Below are 18,110 nucleotides of genomic sequence, written 5' to 3' on the forward strand. Positions count from 1 at the left end.
CTTTCTCACCTCCATGTCTTGGTTCTTCCTCAGTACTCTAGAATTCTTTTGTGCCTTAGCAGTTCTTAAAATATCTGAAAACTTCTCTGTGCTTGTGCTTTGAAATACTTCTCTCTAGGGTAATTTGCATAAAAAAGATGAGAGGGAGAGAGAGAGGTTTAACCCCCAAAAAGGCGTTCCACACTTGTTAATGTCCATGGAATTTCTGGATCAGAGAATGGGGTAGTTTTCATAAAAACAAATGGAACGAAAACCTAAATAACCATCTAGTCATGCCAGATACAGGTAGTGTTGGAGCAGCTCAGAGGAAAAGATTCTTTTCCTGGAATTGCTATAGAAAGGAAGAATACATGCTTTTATATTGTTTTCATTGACTGAATATAACCTTTCTTCTTCCAGAAACTTCTGCCAGTGGAATTATTGACCTCATGGTTTCTATGTGATCTCCTTTAGGAATGGGATTAATATGTAGTGGTATTAAATTGTAGTTACTTTCCGTGATGTCTGAAGAAATAGCACTGTAAAGAGGAAGGGCTTCCCTTATATTAAATGAAAACAAAAGTTTAAACAGCAGTTCAGAAATATAGTGATGAAATAGAAAGTCTTAGATGGCAAGGCCTAATTCTGTCTTTCTCCCCCACTAGATGCCCTTTTCCTATGTTTGCCGAGTCCTCTAACTTCCCTGGCCTGCTTTCCCATCCTTAAAAGGAAGAAAAGGATGCACAAGATGAGTGTAGTCATGAGCTTGGGGAATCACCTGATGATCTCACTAAAAGGCAGATTCTGATTCATCAGGTCTGGGGTGGGTCCCAGGTTCTGCATTGTTAATAAATTCCCAGGTGATAACCGTCTACACTTTGAGTAGCAAGATATGAGAGCAAAGTTTCCCAAACCTGGCTGAGAATGAGACTGACCTCTGAGGCTGTATTTTTGTGTTCCAATCCCAGGGAGTCAATTCAGTGTGTCTGCATTAGAATTTAGCAATCTGTAGATTCTATTGCCGCTGCCAGCATTTCGGCATTATTGCAGTAGATTAGGGCTTCTCCACCCTGGCTGCGTATTAGACCACATGAGAAGATTTAAATATCTTATGCCTGACTCTCACTCCAGACCAATTAAAACCAACTCTTTGGGGCCTAGAATGAGTAATTCCTGTGGCCCCCTCCAATTCTCCTCAACCTCTATCCCAATCGAATGAATAGTCAAAATTGAGAAACACTCATAAGGATCCTAGTGGGAATTTTGAATTAGGGACGTGCTATTTGGTTTTTGACCTTCTAACTCTTGAAGAAAAAGTGCTTGTTTTATTTCATGTCCATCTCTGAGAGGATACTCGATGGTCTTGAAAGAATATAATAAGGTGTTTTCAAGTCTCAGGCTCTTGCAGAGATCCGTTTGAGAATTTGTCCATGTGTAGGATTATTGCTTCTGAAATGTTTTACTGGACTAGACCACCTGGTAGGGATAATTACCCAATTCTTAGAGCCCTCATACAGGAACGTCTGTGTATTTAAAACATTTGGACATGATTGTTTCAGTCCTTGATGATGTTTCTAAACAGTCTGAATTCCAAGGAAGGTTTAATTTTTCAGAATTCATGGCTGTTGGTGTGCTAAGAGCTGTGAGGACAAATCAGAACTGGTTTCCCTAAGCTTGGTTGATGAATGTCAGTGTATTTGTGCTGCTATTACAAAATGCCATAAATTGGGTGGCTTATAACCAACAGAAATTTATGTCTTACAGTTCTGGAGCCTGCAAGTTCAAGATCAGGGTGCCAGCATGGTCAGGTTCTGGTGAGAACCTTCTTCCTGATTGCAGACTGCTGGCTTCTCATTGTATTCTCCTCATATGATGGGAAGCCCAGCAGAGGAAGCACGTGCTCTCATCATTATTATAAGGGCCCTAATCGCAATCATGTGGATCTCCATCCATACGACCTCATTGAATCCTAATCAAATCTCAAAGGTCCCACCTCCTAATACCATCACACGAGGCGTAGAGTTTCAACATATCAATTTTGGGAGGACACACGCATTCAGTTCATAACAATGAGGATGATGATGGTTACTAAGAATTCTGGGCAATTTCTTTAATGACTTTATGTTTCCAAAACTTCTGAGCTGATCTTGCTTTCTAGATTTGCAACTATTTCCTTTGTAAAGAAGTTATCATTCAGTAAGCAGTTTGCTTTTCCCTGCCATGTTTTAAAGCCAAAGGGAATTAAAATTTTCTGGGAAGCAATTTTAATTACTCTGCTATCTTGTTCTTAATATTTGTTAATAATACCAGGTTTTACATTCACCAAAACAACAATTTTCATGACTATAGGGAAATGGAACAGTTGTGTGACTATATCATATACACATATTGCATTTCAACTAACAGACAAGTTTCCGAAAGAAGCTCCTGGACAATTTAATACTGAGCAACTTCCCTCTAATTTAGCTCTTAACATTAAAAAAATCTGTCTCCCCTTCTTCTTTCTCTCCCCCTTCCTCCTAATATTTTATTTTGTAGTTTAGCTCTCAGTATAATTTTATAGGTTTTGGTTTGCAGGGTCAACATTTAAAAATTTATTTTTTCTAGGTTCTTTGTTTATACACACACACAGAGCTCACACACAGAAAGCTCTCTCTGGGTATCTAATACAGTTGAAAAAGAATCTTATATATAATAAACAATAACAGTTTATAGTTTATAAAGAATTTTTACTCCAGTGGGTAGTTTATAAAGATTTTGCCTACATTATTCTAATCTCCATAAACTACCCAGAGTGGTAGGTATCATTATGAGGAAGCCAATAACCTAATTAAAACTCCCCAGGTTTTTCACAGTAGCTCCCTTGGTAGTATTGAGACAGGATCCAAATGCTGGCGGAAAATTTGGGGAAAGGATTTTAATGATAATTTGATTGTTATGACTGTTTACCAGTTGATGACTAGTTATATGAAGGACCTAGCACTGTGGTTGATTTTCTCAATTATGGTTTTATAAAACATTCAGAAATGATAGAAGCAGTTCTTATGCTTGTCTTCCTAAACCCAGAGCACATATTGCTAATGCATAATTATTAAGACCTTGAGGTAAGGGCTAGTGAGCACACAGTCCAGTTACTTTACTCTGTGTTGGTCTAAATTAATGGAATCAAACTTGAAGAATAAAGATAAATGGAGAGCATATTTCCTCGACTATTTTTTAAAACTTTAAAAAAACTTTGAGTTGCTAGGTTGAATTGAATATGCAAACAAATACTCTAGAGCGTACCTAGCAATTATCTGAATTGTCCATATTTTATGTTATTGGTTAAAATCAAGCATGTATTTAAAAAAAATAAGATAGAAGATAGGCAACATCTCAACAACTCACTTTTTTTAAATTTAATTTTTATTTTATACAGCAGGTTCTTATTAGTTATCTATTTTATACAAATTAGTGTATATATGTCCATCCCAATCTCCCAATTCATCCCACCCCCCCCACCCTTACTTTCCCTCCTTTGTGTCCATACATTTTCAACAACTCACTTTTGATTCCAACTTCTAAGTTCTTTTTCCTAAACCACTCTGCCTTCATGCTAATATGAGAGTTATTCCTCTCTGCCGTGAATTGTTTTAGGACTTACCTTTCATTCCTAGTCTTCTACTTTTCTGTCTAAAGCAAAAAATGAGGCACAGTTTCCCCTAGAAAAGGTTTGAAGTTGCAAATGTCTCAGTCAAGAATTAGAATTTAAGGAACCTGGGTGCTAGTTCCTGCTTCTGACCTCCTGGGGCACTTGGGGCTTGGTGAGTCTCCAACTCACTGTGGGATGGAGTTGCATGTAGACATCTGGCCCAATGCCTGGCAGAGAGTAAGGGCTCTGCTCCTGGTTGCTTTTGTTATTAATTTTGTTATTACACAGAATTACTAGGATGTAAGTGAAATAATATATCAACAGCAAATGGATAGTGAGAGCAGGGCCCTGCTGAGCTGGAGTCTTAATTTTCCTATTGTAGAGCTATTGAAAATGGTACATTGGGTTAGGGTTACATTTTTGATAGAGTTAACTAGGAACAGTTAGAGCTTCTGATCTAAATCCTAAAAAATGTCTAGAAAACAAGTCTGTTTATGAGAGAGGGTGGTCTGCAAGGCCTTTGGGGATAGTTTAAAGCAAGTTTTTAAAACCATGAGATACAACCCTCCATAGGGTGTAGATCCATTTAATGGGTCTTGACTGGCGCACTAAAAAATTGAAATAGAACAGAAATAGAGTACATCTCATGTAGTAAGAGTGTTATCTGAGAATTTTTTTCAGTTGTGTGTACATGTGTGCATGTGTGTAAACACACATTGAGTCACTATGTAAAATTTGTTTCTTACTATGAGCTTCAATTAAAGAAAGTTTGAAAAACACCGATTTGGATAGTTTCTGGGGAAAGAAGGCCTCCTGCAGTAGACCCTTTAATGTTTATGGTCCTTCTGTTTTAGAACTGTGGGATTCTCTTTCCTGGGATACTGACAGTTCCTTTAATTAATAAGTAATTACTGTATTGTGACTACTGTATGCATAGTAGGCATAAACTTTATAGTTCTGAGGACCGTATCATCTATTTGAGAAGACAAAAAAATAGCATATATGAAAGCATATATGAGGTATTTAGAGAGGCACTTCATACTAAATTTCATGATATCAATTATATAAAGAGAGATTCCTGCAATAATCTATGAATGCATTTGTTTATTGATATAGTCAGACAATTAGCAAGCATACATTAGATGCCAGGCACTGTGTTAGGTATTGGAGGATCAAATAGAACTTACAGCTCAACAGGCAGATATGCATTAATAATTTCATGACACAAATAGGTATAAAATTGCAACTTTGATAAGGGCTGTGAATGAGAGGTACATCATGTCTAAAATTATTAGGGATGACCTGGTCAGAAGGTTAGGGAAAGATTCACTAGAGTCATGACGATTGAGTTAAGATCTAAATAAATGTAGGTGTCAACCAAATGCGGAAGGAAAGCAATGATGTTCAGGCAGAGAGAATGTCAAGTTAAAAGGTCCTCCTATGGTGTGAGAGGACTTGAAACTTACAAGAAAAAAGAAAACATCAGTGTGGCTGTCATACTCAGGGCAAGGTGCAGCATGGTGAGAGTTGAGGTTTGACAGACTCTGAGGTCATTATAGGCCATGCAAAGTTGGGAGAGTTCTGAGAGCCCCAACAAGCTATTGACAGATGTTAAAGCAGGGAGGGGATATGATCCAGATTGAATTTTGAAAAGACCTGCCTGGCTTCAGTGTGGATAATCTATTGAAGGAGTCACTCAGTGATTCCTTCATTGAGAGGGTCTGAGTAAACCGATTAAGTAGCTCTTGGCATGGTCTAGGGGAGAGATGATGGAAGCTTGGTGTTGGGAGATGATGATGAGGATCTAGAGAAATGGAGAGATTTGAAAGGGTTCTAGGAGATAAAATTAATAAGATTTGGTAATAAATTAGCTATAGGGGTAATCAGAAGGATGTTGAAAGATGGCTCCCAGATTTCTGCATGGATGGTGATCTCATTTTCTAAGATAGGAAACACTGGGAAAGCATCTGATTTGGGGGAAATGACAGGTCATGGACATGTTCTACTGAGGTAAATTTAAGCTATCTATGAGGAGAGGTGAACCTGGATATAAAGATCTAGAGTTTATAGAAGAGGTCTGGTTTGGAGATAGAGTTACTGAATCTGTGGAGATAGGTGAAAGCAGAAGAGGAATGGACATAGAGGAACTTTAATATACTCACTGGATAAAGAGTGTTGAGTCTGCAGAGGAAATGGAGGAGTGTCCAGAGAATCAGGGAAATGTTGTTCTATGTAAGCTAAGGATTGAGACATTTTTAAGGAGGGAGTGGTTACCAATGCTTCTGAATTATTAAGTGGAAAGGATAAAAAGTGTCCTTTGGATTTGGTGACATGGAGAGATTACTGGTTACCTAGGTTGTCTTGGAGCAGTGAGGACATAAGCCAGATAGGAGTAAGTTGAGTGAATAGGGGCTGAGAAGACAGAGCCAATGAGAATAGACAACTTTTATGAAAAGTTTGTCCTGTGAAGGGTTGGACACAGACAGATATGATGGTAGCCAGAGGACGTGGATTCAGTGGTAACCACTGAATGTGTCATAGAGAAGGGAGAGTTGAAATGGTTCTTAAAAGTTTTGATAGGCAAAGGGATGAAGAAAAAGTATTTCAGGTGGATAGTAGGCATCATGAGTGAGCATCTTTTGGGGATATAATGAGAAAATTGACCTAACTGCGATAGTATGGACTTTAGGAGTAATGAGAAATATGTTGCACAGGCAGAGAGGATGAGGCTGGATTTCAGAGGACTTTGTGAGTCTGGGAGAGGATTCAGTGATGTAAGCAGTTGGGAGACTTGATCTGGATGAAGAGTGGTAGGATGGAGGCAGGGCTTGAGGGGGACAAATGAATGTTAGTCTGAAAATCAGGGAGACCATGTAGCAAGCTATATGCACTGCCACAGCTACTTAGTCATGAAGTGAGGAACATACGGATTAGAGAGGTTAAACTGACTAGGACCTGGCCTGGGCTAAGAAGGGAAAGAAGTTAATTTTTGATGATCATATTACAAATATTTATAATTGATGCTATATATAAATGAAAATATATATTTATAGAAAAATTTATATCTTATGAAGCATTTTTGCAGGAATAAGCTCATTTTAATCTCTACTCTAATCACTGTATGTACCAAGGAAACGTAGTATTACCATTCTTATAGCTAGGGTTCAGCTCAAATGCCACTGGTTTCCTAAAACTTGTGATTCTCTAGCCCTTTGTCCTTCTTGTATTTTCTTTTAAGTTTGAGGTATACTTTATATGAAGTAAAACATACAGATCTTGTATACAGTTCAGTTAGTTTTGGCAAATGTATATACCTCTGTAGTTTATATCTCTATAAAGATAGAAAACAATGACCTTCTCCAGAAAGTTCATCAGTCCCTCTACCATCAGTCCCTCTACCATCCCATTCCCCTCAGAAATCATTGTTCTGATCTCTGTCACCATAGATTGACCTTGCCTATATTTAAACTTCATATGAATGAAATTATAGTTTCTGACTTCTTTAAATCATCAGTGTTTTTCAGATTAATTTGTGTTGCTGTAATCTATCAGTAGTTTGTTCCATTTTAGAGCTGAGTGGTATGTCTTGTATGAATATGCCACAATTTTTAATCCATTCTCTTGTTGATGGACATTTGCATTGTTTTCAATTTTTGGCTACTGTGAATAAATCTGATGTGAACATTTTTCTACAAGTCTTTTTGTTAACATATCTTTTCATTTCACTTGAGTAAATGCCTAGAAGTGAAATTTCTGGGTCACAGTTGAATATTTAACTTTTCATGAAACTGTTTTCCAAAGTGATCCTACCATTTTATATTCTCATTAGCATTTTATAAAGAATTTCAGTTGTTCCATATTTTCATCAACATTTTTGTATTATTAGCCTTTATAACCACTCTAGTGGTTAAGCAGTGAAAGATCATTGTGCTTTTAGTTTGTATTTCCCTAATGCATGATGATGGTGAGTGTCTTATTCTTGTGCTTATTGGCTATTGTACATCTTCTTTTGTGAAATGTCTGTTCAAGTCATTTGCCCATTTTGTTAATTGGGTCATTTGCACTTTGGTAGGATTTTTCGGGCCTGTTTTGGATAGGAGTTCTTTCTCAGGTATCTGCACTGTGAATATTTTCTCTCAGTCTGTGGATTCCCTTTTCATTTTCTTGACAGTGTCCTTGAATGAGCAGTTGATTTTAATTTTGATAATGTCTAATTTATTTATCAATACTTTCTTTTATGGTGATTACTGTATGAGTCTTAAAAATTTTTGTCTTCCTCAAAGTTGCAAAGATTTCCTTCTATGTTTTCTTTTTAGTTTTCACTTTTGTGTTTAAGTCTATGACCTGTTTTAAATTATTTTCGTGTGTGTGGTGTGAAGTAAGGGTCATGGTTCAATTTTTGCTTGTATGGATAGCCAGTCATTTTAGCACAGTTCATTGAAGTTGTCTTTATTAATGAAACTGCCTTGGCATCTTTGCAAAAGATCAGTTGACCATTTATGTAAGGGTCTATTTCTGAACTCTTTAAACTGTTTCATTGATCTATTTGTCCTCACTCCAATCTCATACTATATTAATTACTATAATTGTATGTTTCTCCAACTTGGTTCTTCTTTTTCAGATTTTATTTTGGGTTATTTTAGGTAATTTGTATTTTCACAAACATTTTATAATTTTTTTGTCAATTACTTCAAAAAAGCCTGTTGATATTTTCATTGGGATTGTATTAAATCTATAGACTGATTTGTAGAGAATTGAAGTCTTAAAATATCCAGTCTTTCAATTCATTCACATGGCATAGCTCTCCATTTGTTTAGAAACCATTTGTAAGCAGCGTTTTTTAGTTTTCACTCTAGAGGTCCTACATGTATTTTGTTAAATTTATTTCTAAGTATTTTATACTTTTTGGTATCATTCTAAGTGAAATTGCTTTTCATTTTCCAATTCTTTAACGCTAGTTAATAGAAACAAAATAGATTTTATATTGACTTTATGTCTTGTAACCTTGCTTAATTCACTCAAAAATTTTAGATATCCTTTTGAATATTCCTTAGGATTTTCTACATAAACAATCATGTCATCTGCAAATAGAAAAAAGTTACATTTACCTTTTAAACATTTATATCTTCTGTATTTTTTTGGTTTGTTTCTCTCTTTTTCTTTTTTTTCCCTTTATTTTCTTAGATGGACCTCCAATGAAATGTTGAGTGTAAGGGTTGAGAGTATATATCATTGACTTTTTCCTAATCTTAGGGGGAAAATATTTAGTATTCTAGCTTTAAAAATGATGTTAGCTATGGATTTTTAAGCAGGTATCCTCTATCAGTTTGAGGAAGTTTTCTTTTATTCTTAGTTTGCTCAGACATTTTAACCATGAGTGAGTATGAATTTTGTCAAATGCTTTTTTCTGTATCTATTGATATATAATCATACGGCTTTTTCTTTTATTCTGTTGATGGATTGCATTGATTGATTTCATAATGATAAATCAACCTTATGTTCATGAGAGAAACCCTACTTGGTTATGATCTATTTTCATTTTTATATATTGCCGGATTCTATTTGCCAATATTTTCTTCTGGATTTTTGCAACTACATTCATAAAATCTATTGGTCAGTAATTCTTTCTTTAACAGCCCTTGTCAGATTTTGGTATCATAATAATGCTAACCTCATAAAACAAGTTAAGAAATGTTTCCTCACCTATTTTCCGAGAGTTTGTGTAATATTTGTACTATGTCTTACTTAAATATTTGAAAGAATTCCCTGAGCCCATAGCCATCCAGATGGCTTTAGTTTTCATTAAAATATATTAAGCTATTCAAATTTTCTATTTCTTTTTGTGCCTGTTTTTATAAGTTTTTTTTCAGAAATTTAATTCATTTCATCATAGTTTTATAATTCATTGGCAAAATATTGTTTGCACTGTACCTTTATTACCATTTGCTGTGTGTACTATATCCAGTGATGTCTCCTCTTTCATTCTTGATGATGGTAACTTATGTTTTCTTGAAGTTCACTCTTTGAATGTTTTCTATTTCACTGATCTACATTCTGACCTTTATTTACTTCCTTCTATTTAATTTGGATTTAATAGCTATTATTTTTCTAGTTTCTTCATAAAAGAGTTTAGATTATTGATTTTAAACTTTTCATTAAAAATAAACCTTTAAAATGAGAAATTTCTCTCTAAGCACTGCTTTAAATGTATACAACAAACTTACTATCATCCAGTTTAAAATATCTTCTATATTTCTGTTGATTTCTTCTTTGACCCAGTGGTTTAGAAATGAATTGGGTAACATCCAAATACTGTAGATTTTTCTAGATAATTAAAAAAAATGATTTCTGATTTAATTACTTTGAAGTCAGAAAATATACTTTATGTAATTTCAATATTTTGGAATTTATTGACAATTTTTGTGGCTCAGAGTCAGTTACATCTTGGTGGAATTTCCACACACACTGAAAAAGAATGTGTATTCTGTAGTGTAGTGTCGGGTGTTCTATAAATGTCAGTTAGTTTGAGTTAGTTGATAGTGTTGGTGTTCAAATATTCTGTATCCTCAATCAGTTCTTCATCTGGTTGTTCTGCTAGTTAAGGCAGAAGGTTAAAATCTCCCATTATTATTGTGAAATTGTCTATCCTAGTTATATCATTTTTTTCCTTCATGCATTTTGAAGCTCTTTCATTACTTTCATATGCATTTGAGAATGCTGTGTCTTCTTAATGAATTGACTCCTTTATTATTATTAAATGCTCCTCTTTATTTCTATTACCCCTTGTCTTCAGCTACTTTATTTTGTATTATCATGGGCAGACTTACTTTCTTATGCTTAGTGTTTGAGTAGTGTATTTTCCCCCACACTTTCACTTTCAATTTTCAAATTAAAAAATTTTTAAAGTCTTTATTGAACTTGTTACAATATTGCTTCTGTTTTATGTTTTGGTTTTTTTGGCCCCGAGGCATGTGGGATTTTAGCTCCCTGACCAGGGATTGAACCCACACCCCCTGCATTGGAAGGTGAAGTCTTAACCACTGGACCACCAGGGAAGTCCCGATCTATCTCTTTATACTTTAAATGGCTCTCTTAAAATACTAGACTATCAGTTTCTATTCTTTTTTTAAAAAATCCAGTCTGAAAATTTCTGTCTTAAAATTAGTGTGTTTATTCCATTTACATTTAATGTAATGCTTGATATAGTTGGATTTAGGGCTACCATCCTGTGGTTTATTTTCTATTTGTCCTGTCTGTTGTTTGTTTTTCCCTTCTTGATGTGTTTTGTGGGGGTTATTGTTATTATTATTGTTACTATAATTATTTTCTCAGCTAAAATACCTGTTACATTTGTTTTATTGTGATTCTGCTGGCAATGGTTTCTCCCAGCTTTTGTTTCTTAGTATGTCTTTATTTGACCTTCAATTTTGAAGGATATCTTTGCTCTCTATGAAAATCTAGGTTGATAAATATTTTTCTCTCAGTATTTTAAAGATGTCATTCCATTGATTTCTGGCCTCCTTTGTTTTTCATACTTTGTATGCTGTAGTTATTACACCTCCCCAACATATAACACATATAAATAATGTATTTTTTTTTTTATGTTTCAAATTTTTTTCCCTTATTTTTTATTAGCAATTTTACTGTCATCTTCCTACTGTTGCTTTCTTTGGTTTATCTTGCTTAAGGTTTACTGAGCTAAGATCTCTGTGTTGCTATTTTTCATGCTATTTGAAAAATTTTAGTCATTCTTTATCTAAGTAACATCTGTGTCCTATTCTGTTTTTTTCCCCAGACTCAGCTACATATATTTTAGGTTGCTCGATATTGTCCTCCCAGAATATCTTTTCAGTTATTTTCTCTTTTTGCTTCAGTTTGCAATAATTTGCATTGATATGTTTTTAAACTGTCCTTTCTTTTTTAGCATCCAATATATTGTTAAATCTATTCAGTTTTTTATTTCAGAGATTGTATTGTTTATTTCTATGTTCCCATCTCAACCTAGTGCCTATTTTTTCTCTGGATTATTGTTACAGTTTCCTGTTTCTTTGCATGCTTAATAATTTTTAATTGTATATGGACATTGTATTGATACAATGCAGAGATTTTGAACTTCATTATTTTCCTTTGAAGAGGATTTCATTTTATTTTGGCAGGTGGTTAAATTACTGGTGTGTCACCTTAATTATGATTTTAGCTTTTTTTATTTTATTTTTTTAGTATGAGTCTATTTTCTACATTTTTGATCTTAGTCTCAGGTCATAACCCTTTATCCTGAGACTTGATTTTTATTCCTGAAGTAAGGCCTTCTGTGGAATTAATGGAAAGCTCAAGGTATTTACCAAGCTTCTCTAACTTGATAGGACTCGAACTCCAAAATTTGTCCTATAGCTGGGACAGCTATATTTGGGAAGCTGATGAAGTTTCTGCCTACCTCTTTAGCCTTCTAGTCATTGCAAGACAAGATGGGTTCCTTGTAGTCTCATCCTGTGCATGCAGTTTAGGTCACAGAGAAGGATTTGAGGTGGATTTATATACAGGTTTATGGCTCCATATGTTAAAGGAACTCCACCTTAACTTCAAGCTGCTTTGGCGGTCCCATATTATGACCTTTGACTTTTTAGCCCCATAAGACTTTTCTGTTTGAGCTATCACCCACGAACTGTACAAACTGAGAAGTGCTCTCAAGGGAATGGACAGTTAAATGAATATCTCACCTAATGTGTCTTCCTTTTTTCAAGAGTTTGTCTTTTCCAGTTTCTATCCACTTTTGATTGTATTTTAGTGCCTTGAAACAGATTTTTTCCCCATATGTTGGCCCATGCTTCTTGATTCAGCATCTGTTCTGGTGAATTGTAATTGGTTACATATATGTTTTTCTTAATATGTAAGTTGTTTGAGAGTAAAAGGCATGGTTTATTGATCTTTATTTTATCCCATTGTCTGATCCAGAGTAGTGCCTTGTACTTAGAAGCTACTTAGTCAGTGAATTGCATTGTTATTTATATGAAGACCAACTGTGAGTCAGAATTTAAACTTCAAGTCATCTACTCATAAGTTAATTTCTCTTTAGTACACCACTCAATATGAGTTTAAAGAAGATTTTTTAGGTAGATATTTTGAAGTATAGTATTCCCTTAAAAATCTACTTGTAAAATATTAATATTTATTTTAAAAATAATTTTTTGTTTTATATTTTAATATTGTTTTAATTTTGATTTTAACATATATATCATTTGACCTACAAAACTGCTAAAGTTACTGCCTAAAACTGCTGGATTTTCAATCAACATATATGCCAAAAGATATTATTCTTTGTATTAATTTTTATACCTAAAGCAAAACCACTTCTCCATGCAAAACAGACCAGAGATGTTTCTTTTATTTAGAATAATGGTAGTTCCCAAATTCTGTGTAGCATGTGGTTGAAAATAATGTCTTTGAATAATTTTATTTTAAAAAGGGACTTTATTTAAAAATTTGATTTTAAATTAGACTTCTCTAGATCAAACTGATGGACAAAGAATTTGTCCCATCATGTCAAAATTACATTAATACAATTTTTGGAGGAATCATCCAAATTTGTCTCTGTTATTAAGTTTAATATTCTCAGTTTGTAGAGAAGTGACTGTAGCCCTTAGTCTTAATAAATTAAACTGTTTTTAGCTGTGATTATTATAGTCATTAACATTTATTTAATATTAACCATGCTTTGTTTTCATAGTGTAGTGTTTACTTGAATGCAAAGAGTATTGTAAACTGGCTTCTTTTCAATGGAGTTTTTAGTTTATATGCAAATCTTGTACTCATTGCGGATCTCACTTGCTGATCATGCTAAACTAATAATGCCAATTTCAAGGATACGTTTTATTATTTGTACCATAACAAAACATAGTTATATTTGTTTATTTTTATGAATTTGTCTTTTTAATTACTTGAAAGAAGTACATTGTTAAATGCAGCTAAAAAACTTCCCTTTTCTTCTTTCTCCTTTAGAATCGAGTTTCTTACTGGGAAATGCCCAGATTGTGGATTGGCCTGTAGTTTATAGTAATGACGGTTTTTGCAAACTCTCTGGGTATCATCGAGCTGACGTCATGCAGAAAAGTAGCACTTGCAGGTAGGTAACAGAACAGCTCAGGAATGTTTTCTAAAGTTTAACTAAATGTTGAATGTGGTTAAAAAGCTTAAACTTACTTAGACTCGCTGTGATTTGGTCTTGCACCCAGTTCTTTGTACAGAGCTCCCAAAACTCTTGGAATTTCTTGTTATATGTTAATGAGGTGACTTTTGGAAAGCCCTAGATAACCTAAAGACAGGGTTGGCTGCCAGAGGAGCCAACCATGTGATTAGTACCATGCCCTCTCCCCAGTCTCCTGGAGAGGGGCTGGAGGTTGAATCAATACCAATGGCAATGATTTAATCAATTATGACTGCGTTATGAAGCCTCCATAAAAACTCAGAGGACAGTTTCTGAGGCCTTCCAGTTTGGGCAACATGTGGAAGTGCCGAGAGTGGTATGTCTGGTGAGGGCATGGAAGCCCCATACCTTGTCCTGTGAATCTCTTCCATCTGCCTGTTTCTGAGTTATATCCTTTTATAATAAACCAGTAATCTGGTAAGCAAAATGTTTCTCTGAGCTCTGTGAGTCTCTCTAGCAAATTATTCAAACCAAAGGAAGAGGTCATGGGAACCTCTGATATATAGCTGTTTGTCAAAAGTACACATAACAACCTCTGCTTGTACCTGGTGCTGAAGTTTAAGAAAGGTGTCATGGGAACCTCCAATCTGTATTAGGTGGGTCAGAAGCACAGGCAACGACCTAGGCTTGTGACTGATGCCTGAAGTCCGGTGGAGGGTAGTCTTGTAGGACTGAACCCTCAATGTTTAACCTGCGGAATCTGATGCTATCTGCAGGTAGGTAGTGTCAGAATTGAGTTGAATCATAGGACACCCAGCTGGTGTCCCTAGAATTGCTTGTTGTTGGTATAGGGAAACTCTCCACCACACCCCCACCCACAGATTGGAATTGGTACCAGAACCTATTGATTCACATGAAAACTATAGGGTAAAAATTATATTAGAATGTTAAGGAGACTAAACTGTCAATAGAAATACATAGTTTAAGAGCCACTGGTGAGAACTTTTGCAAAGAGAAATATTTTTGCATAGTTGTGAATTTATTAATTCATTCAATAAATATTTTTTGATCACCCTCTGTGGGCCACAACTATTCTAGTGCCAAGTGATCAAAGGAACATCCTATATCAGAGGACCATTGATGTCATCAGCACTTCTTGAGTTGCTAAAACTGTATTGAACAAAGTAGAGGCAACAACCCCCAACCAAGTAGGACATGGTTTTTGAACATTTAAAAAAATCAAAATAAAGTTCTTTCATCCTGTGTAAATCACACGTACTTTGTTATGTTGGTACATTGTACCACTGCTATTTTGTTTGACTTATGTAAAACAGAATCTGGCATTTATATTATTTATAACAATTCTTTTAAAATATTCCATATCTGTGAGCTTAAAGAGAGTATTACCAAAAAAGATCATAAAAAAGAAAAGGAAACTCTATATAAGGAACCAATTTAGAACTGAAAGCTTTTCACAATATTTCAGTAAGGCCAGATGGGATTTTTTTCCTTGAGTTAATTTTTCTTTAAAGCTCACACTTAACTAAGTACCAAAATCATGTTATTTTAGAACTGCAAGGGGTCTGAATTATTTTCTACTCCATATTCGTTATTTTTCAGAGGAAAAACTGGGTTAGAATTAGGTTAAGGGATTTGCCCAGGGAAACAGTGATTTATCTTTTTTTCTACCCATTTATGCTGCGAAACATTATATGCATATACAAATATATATATTCTACATCTTCATGGAGGGTAGGGATTTCATATGGAGTCCAAACCTGACTATACATGGGAATCACTTAGAGAGGTTTTGCAAGACACAGATTCTCAGACCTCACCTCAAACCTATTGAATCAGAATCACCCCAGGTGGGTCGGTGGGGGCAGGAATCAGTGCTTTTAACCAGCAGCTCTGATGATCCCGACGCTTAGCCAGCATTGAGAAATTATCTGTTCAAACATCCTCTTTCTTCACTTATCCTCTCCCAGCAAGCCTCATTTTCTCTCTACTAAAGTCATTCTCATATTCAGCCTTCACTTCCAGGCCTGAAATTGGTAGGTGGGAATGATGAAAAACTGTGGCCCCTCGTTGAGAAACTCTCTTTGGTAGCCCTGATGTCTCTTGTGCCTTTTTATCTGCTGGGTGGATATTAGCTCTTGGCCTAGCACTGTCACTGAGGTGTGTGTTCTAAATTCTGGGAGGCCAAGGTTTGTATTGAGCATTTCTGCTCCCTTATGTCTCAGCAGGGTTTAGGTTAGGAAAAGGTTAGTTTTATGGTAGACCTAACCTGTGGAACAGGTTCTATAGAGAATTCCAGGAAATATAGATGCTCCCATACTATTTCCTGACCTCCCATCATCATCATGCCGGGCTTGTTTCAAGTTGCCATCTTCTACCTGAAGGTGCTCATGACTTTTCCTCCTTTGACTCCCTATAGTTCATCATTTGGCACCATCATTTGGCCTTAAACTAGTTTTTCTTATCCCTGGGGTTTTCATCGCTATTGCTTTTGTTGTCATTTTTGAGATGTATTGCTCTTCATATCTGGATATATTGTAAAGTCACGCTCACATCTCTTCTTGCTTCCCATGTATCTGCCCCTATACCCCAGCCTGTTTTCTTTGGCATGTGCAATTTTTCCTATAAAAAGTTCATTAAAAAATGCTGGCATGTTGTAACTGTATACTCTCTCCGCTTAAAGCATTGCTTTCCCTCCTACCACCAGTGCCAGATTATACATGCCTTGAAGGTAAGGATTCCATCTTGTTCACTTTTGTATGCACTACAGTGCAGCTCAGTGTTTTGTGTCAGTATTGTTGAATTGGTTGGCTTGTTTTGCAATAAACCCTAACCTAGGTCTCACAGGCTTCTGTATAACATGCTTTTATTTATTGTATTTCATCCCAAGTGTTATGGTATTTGAGGCGGGTAAGAAAGCAGAGAGCTTTGGATTATGTTACACTTTTTCACTGTGGGAAGAAGTATGCAAATCTCCCCCCAATTCTTCTTCACTTTTGTTAGAGATAGTATTTTGAAAATACCAGTATTCTTTTATTTTTTATTTAAACATGTTTAGTGGAGTATAATTGCTTTACAATGTTGTGTTAGTTTTTGCTCTATAACAAAATGAATCAGCTATATGTATACATATATCCCCATATCCCCTCCCTCTTGAGTCTCCCTCCCACTCTCCCTATCCCACCCCCCCATCCCACCCCTCTAGATGGTCACAAAGCACGGAGCTGATCTCGCTGTGCTATGCAGCTGCTTCCCACTAGCTACCTATTTTACATTTGGTAGTGTATATATGTCAATGCTACTCTCTCACTTCGTCGCAGCTTACCCTTCCCCCTCCCTGTGTCAAGTCCATTCTCTACGCATACCAATATTCTTTAAAATTTTTTTTATTCAGACATAGTTAATTTACAAGATTATATTAATTTCAGGTGTATAACAGTGATTCAAAATTTTTATAAATTATACTCCATTTAAAGTTATTTTAAAATATTGGCTATATTTCTTGTGCTGTACAATATATCCTTGTAGCTTATTTATAAATCATAGTTTGTACCTCTTAATCCCCTACCCTTATCTTACCCCTCCCCTCTTCCCTCTCCTCACTGGTAATCACTAGTTAAACATAACAGTATTCTTAACACAAACGATTATTACTTGATTGCACAAAATGCCCATTGTGTTCTGCTAATCTAAAACTTGCAAGCAATTGAATGCTCTCGCAGAGCAATGAAGACTAGCATCTGATATATGAGCAAGTGTTTGAAACCTATCAGGTTTTCTTAAGACATAGTTTATTTTAATGCACGCCCCTTTCAAACTTCTACATTCCGTTTTAAAATTAAACTACACCCATTTTACTTTCATTGAAGCACTTTTTAGAAGAATGAAGACCTGGAAATAATAAAAATGTCTGGTAGTATATTTATTAAAAAATGTTATGGCAAAGCCCTAACTTCCTACATCATATGTTGGAAGAATAATGACACTGAAAGAAGCTAACAATGTGTTACTAAGTAAAAAAATCAACCAACCAGCCAAATAAACAAACAAAAAAGATTTCAAAACAGTATCTGCATCATGATTCCAATTTTTTTTACATATAGTTGTTTTCCATTTCCTGTATAAGTCTATAAAAGCCTTTGAATATGATGCACAAGGAAACAGAGGGAGGAAAGAAAATTTTATACACATTTAGAAATACAGTGTTAAAGCTAATGTTATACAGTTTTGGAATCACTGAATTCCAGTTGAATATGGAGATAAATAATTTGATACTGAGGGTAGCCTTGTAAACAAATCAAAGAATTTTACTGATATTAATAATGACAAGTTTTAGACAAA

The 18,110-nt window shown here is 35.2% G+C and overlaps 1 protein-coding gene across 2 annotated transcripts in view; it reads left to right on the plus strand.

The window, feature by feature from the left end:
• The window catches only part of KCNH5 (potassium voltage-gated channel subfamily H member 5), a 332,299-nt gene that overhangs the window by 14,444 nt on the left and 299,745 nt on the right, over positions 1 to 18,110 (plus strand). For both annotated transcript variants that reach the window (XM_082386478.1, XM_082386477.1), the window contains exon 2: positions 13,607 to 13,730. In XM_082386478.1, the coding sequence (XP_082242604.1) occupies positions 13,607 to 13,730 (124 nt within the window). The remainder of the gene's footprint in view (positions 1 to 13,606; positions 13,731 to 18,110) is intronic.

The sequence above is a fragment of the Balaenoptera borealis genome, assembly GCF_965194805.1.
Source record: "Balaenoptera borealis genome assembly, chromosome: 3".
Lineage (NCBI taxonomy): Eukaryota > Metazoa > Chordata > Mammalia > Artiodactyla > Balaenopteridae > Balaenoptera > Balaenoptera borealis.